Source organism: Chrysemys picta, chromosome 1 (genome assembly GCF_011386835.1).
Source record: "Chrysemys picta bellii isolate R12L10 chromosome 1, ASM1138683v2, whole genome shotgun sequence".
Lineage (NCBI taxonomy): Eukaryota > Metazoa > Chordata > Testudines > Emydidae > Chrysemys > Chrysemys picta.
In genome coordinates this window covers 102,489,393-102,500,197 of record NC_088791.1, presented here as the reverse complement: position 1 = coordinate 102,500,197, position 10,805 = coordinate 102,489,393, and the positions used below count along the sequence as shown (strand labels likewise).

The window sequence follows — 10,805 nt, the reverse complement described above, 5'->3', positions numbered from 1 at the left end:
CACTTCCGACCTCTCTAACTGTGTTGATGGTGTCACCTCCCTGCAGGTCCCAGTGCTGGTTCTGCACCAGTTCTTCCTTGTATCTGGACTGTCTGATGGATATGATCCACCTTCCCTTCCAGTGCCTAGACCAAGAAAATTATCAGGACCTTGTAGCAAGGGGAAAGATGTTATATTGTGAGGATAGAAAGATTGCATGGTTATGGCAAAGCCAGTTGAGAATAACTCCAGGCAAGAGTTCCTACCTGGCTCCACTTCCCAGCAGCCAGAAAACCTCCCTCCTACTTGGCACAGCATCACCAGGTGGAAGTCCACATCATTAGGAAATTTGCAAGTTGGCAGCCCATTGATTAGCTAGATGCCTAAAGGTTAATTATATAAAACCTTACAGGCCTATAGTTATTCTGATAATTACTGCAAATTTGTCTTTAAATCCCAAAAAGCCAAGTAGCAAATAAAAAATAGTGAAGTTAATATAACAGGAGATATATTTCTGTTATGTTATATAAGAAAATGGTCCTATTTTATGAAGAAGTTACACAAAAGGGGCAGCCCAGTGGATTAGTTTAGTGGTAGAACAAAGAATTGTCATCACAAATGATGTGCATTGGATTTCCATTTTTGCTGTCTTGCTTCCTGGGCTGGCAGAAGCTAGGAGTGCGGCAGAAGCCGCATATTCACCTCTGGGGGCAAGGGAAAGCATCACATCTCTCAGCAATGACCTCTCCGACTGACAAAGGAGCAGTGCTGAAAGGAACCCTAAACTGTCCACCTATGCTAAAATGATCATGGCTGCAATGAAGGATCCACACAGGTGTAGCAGGTACCAAAAAAGGGAGAGGGGGGAATGAAGTTTCATAGCTCCAACAGGAACACAGAAGAATCCTCTTCCCTTGGATAAAAGTAACACAAAGTATCAGCTCACCGTTTTTTTGTCTTGACTTTGAGCAAATTTTCTTACAAAGGGAGGGGGAAAGTTAAAGATTACTGTGTGCATATAGTCATGTATCTATTTGTGATCCTCTTATGCCATGGAAAAAAGGTAATTGTATACAAACAGTTCATATCAGTTCTGCATGCTGGAGAGCTCTTTGATAGCCTGGCAATGCCTTTTTATTCGTGTGTGTGTGTGTGTGTGTGTGTGTGTGTGTGTGTGTGTGTGCTGCTGAATATAGAAAGTTATAGATGTTCTCATCAGCTACATGAAATGCAACAGAGATTCCTTCCAAAAGCCAAGAGAGCAGAGGCTGCAGACAACAGATGTAAGAGGGGCTCCCATAACAGCCAATTTTCAAAGTGTTTGCATTGAAAAGAGAGGAGGTGCTATTTTGATTGATATTTCAATGCAGTATATAAAGCAGAGGAATTCTTCTCCCCCTCTGCTTGTCATACTGATCTGCATATTCTCAACTGGACTTGGGGCTATTAGTTGTTGAATCTGAAGGACTGAAACTGATTGGGAATAAATAGAATAACAATGCCGGAACCCACCCAGAAAGCTGGTAAGCATAACCCCAGAGCCTTTTAAATTATGTATCTTAACAAAACACAAAAAGATACCCTTTAAACCATCTTGCATTGGAATAATTAATGACATCGGAGAGCAGCCCTAACCAGTATACCAGCATTGCATTATTGCATAGTTGTAGCAATTTAAGCAATGGGACTACATTAAAGTAGGACTCCAATACAAAATTGAATTGACCTACAGCTATTTTAAAAAACAGTTTATTAGAGAGCATTAAGGAGCTGCTCAATGGAGCAAGTATTGCATTCTCTTTTAAAAGTATGTAAGATTTTTGAAGTGTAATTTCTGATTTATTTATTTCTGGCTATAAAATTATCTTGAACCTGAAAAACAGGACATGAGGATTCATTTGTGTTTTCAAAATTCAATATATATCTATGATTTTTAAGAATTCATTTCTTGAAAATAAAGCTCAGGTCTATATTAGACTGTTAAAGGATATGATCGTATTCTGTATGTGTGATGTTTAAGAAAACACATTCAGTTTTACTATATAAATTGAACTATGATAGTATATTTTACTGGACTGGAGACATTATTACGGTTGGTTTCAGGAGAAGGACAGTTTAGGACAGAAAATCTATGCCATTTTTCCTACAGTCCTTTCAGAGGCAAAGCTCCCATTGAAGTCCCTAGTTACATAGCTTGTTAACAAGATACATATTTGTATGTTAGAGAGATTTTGGAATGGAATAAGAAGTTTAATAACTATTGTCTTATGATTTTGTTAAAAATGCATCTATTACTGTTTGGAACTTTTTCAATGAGTAAAACCAAAGCTAATGTATTACATATATCAGATGTACATTGCTTATATAGTGTTTGCTGAATCCTTGCACTACAACAGTGATGTGAGACTCCATCATCATCACTTATCTTTCATAATTCAAAAATTTTTTGTGGATAGAAGGATGGGGGGTTCTTTGGTAACAGTTTTCATTCTCAGTCTTATTATTTATTTAGCATTGACAATGTACTCAGTGTTGTATGAGACAAAAATAAAGATAGATTGTAAACTCTTTGGGTAGTGATTAAGAATGAGTCTGTAGACAAATTACTAACTATATGTAAGCCACAGAAAATTTACAGATTAACTGAATGAAACACAAAACTTTTTTTGCAAAGTTTAGGGGCTTACCCTACAAGCCTTACTCACATGAGTCCTTACTCACATGAGTAAGGGTTTGCAGGATCAAGCCCTTACTTCATCTCACCCAGTGTGGGGTGCATAGACATGTTTTTCAATCACTAATAATTTTAAAAGCTATAGTATTTATAATGGAGCTTACCTAATCAAGGGAAGTCTTTAGACATGTAGGGTTAGATTCTGATTTCACTGATATCAGTGTAAACCAAGAGTATCCAGATGAAGTCCTTATTTTACACTGGTTTAACTGAGATCAGAAATTTGTCCCCAATGTACTTCCTTTTCCTAAGGGCCAGAGCCTTCAATTCCCAATGACTTCAAATGAGTTATGGGCACTCAGTGCTTCATAGGAAGTGCTCAGCACCTTGCAGGATTGGAACTTCATTTTATTTTTCAGTTGCTTATAAAACCATCCATGTGAACAAAACTGGATTTAGCATCAATCTTTAATAATCTCAGAAAAACTCAATTTATATATGTGTATACACTGTTTGTTTTAACATTGACATATCAGTACAAATTGCATTATTTTGATAGCTTTTCTGAATATTTTTTTTTCTGGTGTCATTAAGAGCAAGGAACTGAACAACTTTCTGTGGGATTTAAGGGTTTCAGCACCTCGCAGGTGAAGCTATGCACTCTGCAGGATTGACCTCTAAACAACTAGTGTTGACAGGCTGTGATGATCAGCTTACTTGCTGGCTTTCCTTAGAGCCCATGGACAATGATGAATGAAGTATCCCACTGAAAATAGCTACACCAAATGCACTAATACGAGAGCCTAATCCTCTATAAGAGCCAAGCCCCTTCTAAAGTATCTTATATGTAATGTGAATGATTTATGTGTGTATTAAGTGTCCTTTTTGACTAGATATAACACAGCTTAATCATAATGCATTCTGAGACTACTGACCGAAACAAAACTGGGAACATTTATGTAATGTTTAGGCAAAAACATTTGAGTGGAGTATGGTGTCTTTTTTTTTTTTTGAAAAGGGTGTTCTTTTTTTAAGACTAAATCAGGTTAAATGAAAAAGCTAGAGCATAGACCATTTAACAGAAGTCTATGGTTACACTGCAAAATAATTTCAGTAGACTCTGAACAAAAAAATGTAATGGTGATGGAACAAACAAGGCGTTTTGGATGAGCCTACATTCCGGGACATAAGAAAGCAATAATGTAGAACCCTTGGATCTTGAAAGAAAGTGGAACTCTAGTTCAGAGTTTCTTTAATTTTGAAAAATATATGCGTTCATCGTGCACATCATCATCTCACCCAACTCATCTACCTCAAGCAGCTCATAGTCCTTAAGAGACTTTGGTTGATTCTTAATGCTTCTTGGTAGGTCAAGAGCTTCAAATGTACTTCTATAGTGAGATTTCAGATCCCCATGTGTTCAGCAAATGCCTGTCCTCAAAGGAATTTTCAGGGTGTGAATGACTGAAATTAATTCATTAATTATGATTGCCCTTGTGCTAGCAAGACTCACTACACACTGGCAGGCGCCTCTGAAAGGACTCATTCAGGAAAGGAAACTCTCTGCTATTGGGAACTAATGGGCTGAATACAGTGGAAAAGGAAGAGCAAAGAAAGGCTTCAGGCACAGGACTTTGCATTGTGTTTGGCTGACAGGAGAGCAATCACAGTAGCATCTCAACAATAGGTTTCCCCTGATATTTCCAAAACAATCAGTCTATGATGATGCTGATCGTGCACCTCCTTATTCACATGAGTAGTCCCAGTGAAGCCAATGAGAGTAGTCACATGTGTAAGGATTTGCAGAATCAGAAAGTAATTTAACATTTTAATCTATATCTTTTTACAGTGATCTGAGCAGTGAATTTTTGATACTATTGATATAAACAGCTCAAAGGCATCATTTGTAAGTATAGTTAGATTTTTTTTAAGGTAGTTCTGCAGTGGCTCCCAGGTTGTACTTAGAGAAAACTCCCACTAAAATACACCATATTGAGGTCACTAGTTCCCTAAAGCCGGAAGTTTCCTGACTAGGTCTTTTTTAGGGCCCAATCCTGCAGTATATGCTTATACAAATAGCCCCACTGATTTATATGACTACTTGATTGAGTAAAGGCTGTAGGAGCACACCCATTTAGTGGAATCTGGTACTGTACAGACAGGCTTCTGGCACAGAGTAGTCATAATTAACTAATTAATTAAGGCCTTTATCCAGCTCTGATGAAATCAACAAAAAGAATCCCATAGACTTCAGTGGGCGTTGGATCAGACCCTACAACAACTATAGTTTCATCTGGGTAAGGTCTGCAGGATCAGACCTATTGCTGTTATTTTAATTTAGCTGTTTTGGCCTGTTTAAAATTTCACACCCATTAGATTAATAAGAGAAGAACATCAGTGGGTATCCTGTCAACTAATGTCAAGAGGCGATCTTATTAGGATTGGTAATCCCAAAGAATTTTTAGTGATACAGTTAATTTTAGTGCCCTTTACACTTTTCCTGATGACTAAGGGCAAGTCTACACTAAAGTGCTACATTGGCGCTGCTGCGTCAATGCAGCTGCGCCACTACAGTGCATGGTGAAGATGTGCTATGCCGATGGGAGAGCGCTCTCCCATTGGCATAATTACTCCACCTCAGCGAGAAACATAAGCTATGTCGGTGGAAAAGCATCTCACCCTTGAGCGACGTAAGTTAGATCGACTTAACCGGTAGTGTAGACCTGCCCTAACAAAAATAAGTCTAACTCATGTAATGAATCAGAAGAAAATATAACAATCATTCACTCTGCCCCACCCTTGCCTTTCCATCATGATTTCCTTTTACCAATGTTAGTCACGTCTGGCCATTAATTAGCTACCCTCTTAAAAACTGTCATGGACAAATACTTGGCCGTGCTTTTGTAAAACTGCCAACTCTCAAACTATTTTAAACTATCTATGGACACCATCCTATGGGACACCATCTATGGACAAGTATGTGGCAAAGAGCTCCATAAACTTGTGTTTGGTTATTCTTCCCAATCTAAGAAATAAGCCCTGGTCATGGCATGGATCATTGTTTCTCAATGACCAGTCCATGGACCAGCACCAATCCCTGAAATCTCCCTGACACAAGTTAGGAAGGCAGCAAGTGGGTCCCTGGTATCAAAAAGGTTGGGATACACTGGCGTAGATGATCATTCTTAGTCCCAATTCAAAAGCAGTTGTCAATTGTTTGCCAGCTTTATTTTCTAAGATTTTGCAAAGACTATCAGAGTTCTAGCCATGTAGAATGTTCCCGTTTCTCCTCCATACTGGCAGGGAATGGAAATACTCTACAGAAGCAGCATGTTTTGCCTTATGTGGCTTTTTACTGACCCCATTTAGCTACTGTACGCAGAATGGAATTTACATGTCTGGAGAAAGCAGTATGCAAGCCACGGCTGCAGGAAGAGAGAAGGGAAAAAGGAGTTGCACTACAGGCTTCTTTGAAGAAGTGAAGGTCTGGTTCTCAGCCCAGTCCGAACAGACTGTTCCGCTGTTGTTGGTTTTTCCCCACCTGTGATTTTACTTCCTCACTTGATCATTTTACAGTTAAAAGTAAAATCAAATAAGCTATTTCAAAAGTCTTGACGCTAGTTAGAATGGTCAAATTATTTAGTAACACACATTTAATTACATCCAGACTGAGAATTGTTTTAACAGAGACAGTCAAATAAGCCATTTCAAAGCTTTCTTTGCAACATTTTAGCCAGATTTAGGAATCCCTTTTGTAAGATTTTTTATTACACTCCTCAGTAATATCTTCAACCTTAGTCTTAATATTGGGGATGGTTGAAAGACCACAAAAACTTATTAATATTCTTCAATCCCTAATTTGTCAAAAATCAAAACAAAAACAAATGAAAATTTTACTCAAATGTTCAGGGTTGCTTGGTTGAAATTCAAGTTATTGACAACAAATTTCTTAGAAAAATCATAATTTGAAAAATATTGACCATCTCTATTCAATATACAGTACAAGTATCATTTACTACCACTGCTACTTTTCATTTCACTCAGATCTAGTCCTTCGGGTGACTACTGCAGAGTCTTGCCTCTGAAGAATGATGCTTCACTGTTTCATAAGTTACGCTTTTACTAATAAGGAGACCTCAGTTTCAATCTCTCTTCAAACCCTAGGTCTGAGCCTGGGAACTCATCCTAATATAGCCCCCAAATGAGTGGTGCACCTGCTGCTGTTCTTTCTGTGTAGACACATGGTTCAGTAGGGCATGGGGCAAGCATGCAAATATTTTGCTGCTGCCATCACCATTTTTCTTCTGCAGTACTGGCATTAAGTACTGGTCTCTCCCTCTGCCCTGCACACCTTTTAGTTCTATTCGTTTGAGTACCAGTCCCCATAGCAGGATTCATGTAAAATCTAGTCACATACAGGTCATTCACAAATACTCAGATAACACTGTAGATACATGAACTTTGCTTGCACATTTTCAGTGGCACTAGCATTTTCTGCATCTTTACATTTTGGATGTGGGGAATGAAGGGGGGAACCCTATTTTACTTTCCCTGTCAATTCTTCATAAATTCTCTTTTCATCACTTCTAGCTACGAATTTGTAACGGGAAGGCTTCCAAGCGAGGCCTCGACCATGTAACTGGATCCTCATGGGTGGACCCCTGTGCAATTGCTGAGCTCTATTGAGCAGGGGTCCACCCGCATAGATTCAGTTGCAGGCTGGGGCCTGAATTACTCTTGAGCTGTCTTTGACACCTCTTCATTTATTTCCAAGTGTTGCTCCCACACTTCCTCCCAAGATATCAGTCTGTCTCTTGAATTTATATTTTGACCTTCAGCCTCCGTCTCTCTGATGTTTGCTTTTATAATCTTAATCTCCTTAACCTGTTTGAAAAGCAGTTTTCATTGGCAAAAAAACAAAAAAACCACCAAACTTGATTATGGTGAAAACTGGATAAGTTGCACTAGCAGTTACTTCTCCATTAAAAAGCTGACATTTGTCAATTTTTAATTTTCAGTCAATACTTTTTTTTAAACTCAGTTGATACAACAATAAATTGACACAGCAAAATCAGTCTTGGCTGAAACTGTTCTTATTTCTTAAGTCAACCTGTCTTACTCATTAAAAAATGTACAGGACATGTTTACCACGAGTACACTCAATAAATGAATAAATAAATCCTAAGACTGAAAGGAACATACCAAAGGGAATTCTCTTTTCAGTGCACTAGAGGGTGCTTTGTACTTGGCAGAATTGTCATTTGCAAAATGCTGCCTTTATGTCTCTCCATGCTGCACCTGTTGTGAAGATAAATAAAGGCCAGTCCAATTCCTTCCCCTCATAAGTCCTAAATATATCACATAAAGAAAGCTTTTTAAAAACATGCTACACTGTCCTTCTCTCTTTCCCTGGCAAACTGGATGAGTAACTGCCTTTATTTTCAGGCCTCTAGCCTAACAAGAAGGGCTGGGGCTTAGGTCAAACAGCAACAAGATGGCACAGTTATCTGGTGAGGCACTGGTAGCAGTCACCCTGTATAAACTAATGGTCTATGGAGAACTGTGTATGGTACAATGCAAAGGAGTCCATTGTATCAGAGGCATCCAGAGTACTGTTTGAACTGAAAGAACAAACTATGACTTGGAGCAGCGAGCTATTTGGAGCATGGAGAAAGCACCCTCAGAATAGGCCAAATCTTGAGGTCCTCACTCAGGCAAAACTTCCACAGATTTCACCAGCCCAGTAGTGATCCCAATGTAAAATGAATGAACAATTTAGTGAGGGCAGAAGAGTGTTTCTCAACCATGCTGCAAACAGTAATAGATTGCCTCTCCACCTGTCGACAGCGATGCTATGACTTTTATGTAGCATTCTTAAAAAGGGATTATTTATTATGCACCACTAAGCATTTGCATTGCACCTAGGAATGTTCAATGGAGTGGAGGAACGAGGGAACAATTACCCACTTTTGCTGTGATCTGAAAGTTTTCCCAGTTTCAGAAGCACCAACTCCTATTATGTTACTTCTCCACTTCCTCAGTCTCTTGAAGGTATTTGTTGTGTATCTGGTTGTCATGGTAATAGACTCTTGTTGTTGCTATGGCTACTGAGTTAGATTATTAGGGGATAGCCCAGCCAGTTTTGGCTGGTTCTTGTTTAGTTCAGTGTGTGGCAATAAATGGCTGGTTGCAAGGTTTACAGCTCTTGGGACTTTTCATCAATGTGCATCTGTAAATACGCTTGACTCAGATCAATCTTACTAAACTTTTGTCCCCCAGCCAGGCCTGCGAAGAGGTCATCGATGCAGGGAAGCGGGTATTGCTCTGCACACAACACTGGGTTGATGGTGACTTTAAAATCACTGCAAATCCGGAGGGAGTCATCTTTCTTCACTATTGGAACAATAGGAGTTGCCCGTGTGCTATGGGTAACTGGTATTAGGACTCCATTTGTGACCAGGCGCTCCAGGTCCGCTTCAACCTTAGTATAGCGGGCAAACTGGTTTCTTCTTTAGTCATTCGGTGCACTTCTGCCTAGTTCAGCTGGATCTTCCTAAGCCAAGACCTACTCATTAAGGCTAGGTAATTACCTCTCACCACAACCAGTGGCAATTTAGCAGCTTGTCCATTGAGCTCCACCTTAACATCAGTAGTGCCCAACATTGGCACAGTTTCTCCCATATATGTCTTCAGAACTGGTTTTGTTGCTTTAAGCGGAAGATGCTGTAGCTTTTCTTTGTACACAGTCTCAGAGACCAGCGAGACGGCTGCACCGGTGTCCAGTTCCATGTGTATAGGTTTGCCGTCCAACAACGGGGTTATCCAGTATTCATGTGAACCCACTGCCAAAGACAAAATGTGGAGTGGCTCTTCTTCTTGTGATGAGGTGTCTCCTTGGTCATCCTGGGCCTGCTCTAGGGTATGCAGATTTCCCTTTTTGGTCGGCCAGACCACAGGCCTCTTTTTCTTTTGTTTACAGGCACACACAATGTGTCCCTTTTTGCCACAGCATCGACACGCCAGGTCCTTACACCAGCATTCTCATGCATGGTGACCTGGCTTACCACAGCGGTAACATTCCTGACTCCCCACAGTTTTGTGGGTAAGTTCTTGTGACACCTTATGCACCCTAGGGGATGCACCGATGGATTGCACCTCCTTTGTTGCCAGTTCCATGGAGACCTCAATGTCAACAGCCTTCTGTAAGGTAAGCTGAGCCTCTGTCAATAGGCGCTTCCGTATAGCTTCACTGTGCAGGCCACACACTAACCTGTCATGTAGAGCATCGTTTAGTATCACCTTAAATTCACAGTGTTCTGCAAGCTTTCTCAAAGTTGCTACAAATTGTACAAATGTTTCATCTTCTTTCCAGCCTCTTTTGTGGAACCTATATCTTTCAGCAATTACCAATGGTTTTGGAGAAAAATGGGACCCCAGGACTTCCACAATGTCACTGTAAGATTTAGTCTCTGGCTTAACAGGGTGTAGTAAGCTATGTAGCAGGGAGTAGGTCTTAGCCCCTACAACACTTAAGAATATTGGCACCTTCTTCACTTCTGTAATGTCATTTGCAATAACAAAAAGCTCAAAACACTCAGTATATACATGCCATAGCACTATAGTCTCCTCAAAAGGTTCCAGTGGCCCTGTAAGTGTAGCCATGGTTTTAGTTTCAGTTTGCACAGTCAGTGCAAACAAGCCAGTTCTCACCCCCTTCCAGCAGCAAAAAGGTGGGGGTTTTTTGGTTGACTTCTACTTCCTTCTGTTGCTGGGGCAGCACAGACATCCCATCCTCATTGCCACGTTGTTATATCCTCGGAGGTAGCAGTTTTAGGAAGAAATTACTGGAGACACAGAGAGCTGTAAACCTTGCAACCAGCCATTTATTGCCACACACTGAACTAAACAAGAACCAGCCAAAACTGGCTGGGTTATCCCCTAATAATCAGTATTGAGTTGAGTTCCTGAGAAACATGCAGCATTGTCATTGTTCTCCTCCCACCTCTTACTCCAAGTCACTATTGAAGTATCAACATCTAGAGATCCTGAAAAGGGGCTTTTTCTGGGCAGAGGGGTGGTTACTGCTGTTAGGCAACCATAGATGGTAACAGTCAAGGCTAATTTTTCTGTTATTAATAATTATTTCTGCATC

The 10,805-nt window shown here is 40.0% G+C and overlaps 1 protein-coding gene across 16 annotated transcripts in view; it reads left to right on the top strand.

Moving 5' to 3' along the window:
• The first annotated feature begins 1,119 nt into the window (after positions 1-1,119).
• MYBPC1 (myosin binding protein C1) overlaps positions 1,120-10,805 on the top strand; it is a 113,857-nt gene continuing 104,171 nt past the window's right edge. For 14 of the 16 annotated variants that reach the window (XM_065565353.1, XM_065565329.1, XM_024108411.3 and 11 more), the window contains exon 1: positions 1,348-1,502. In XM_065565353.1, the coding sequence (XP_065421425.1) occupies positions 1,478-1,502 (25 nt within the window). In that variant the 5' untranslated portion in view covers positions 1,348-1,477. Of the gene's footprint in view, positions 1,503-10,805 lie in introns of all 16 variants that reach the window. The other 2 variants (XM_065565383.1, XM_065565377.1) reach the window with 2 other exon arrangements.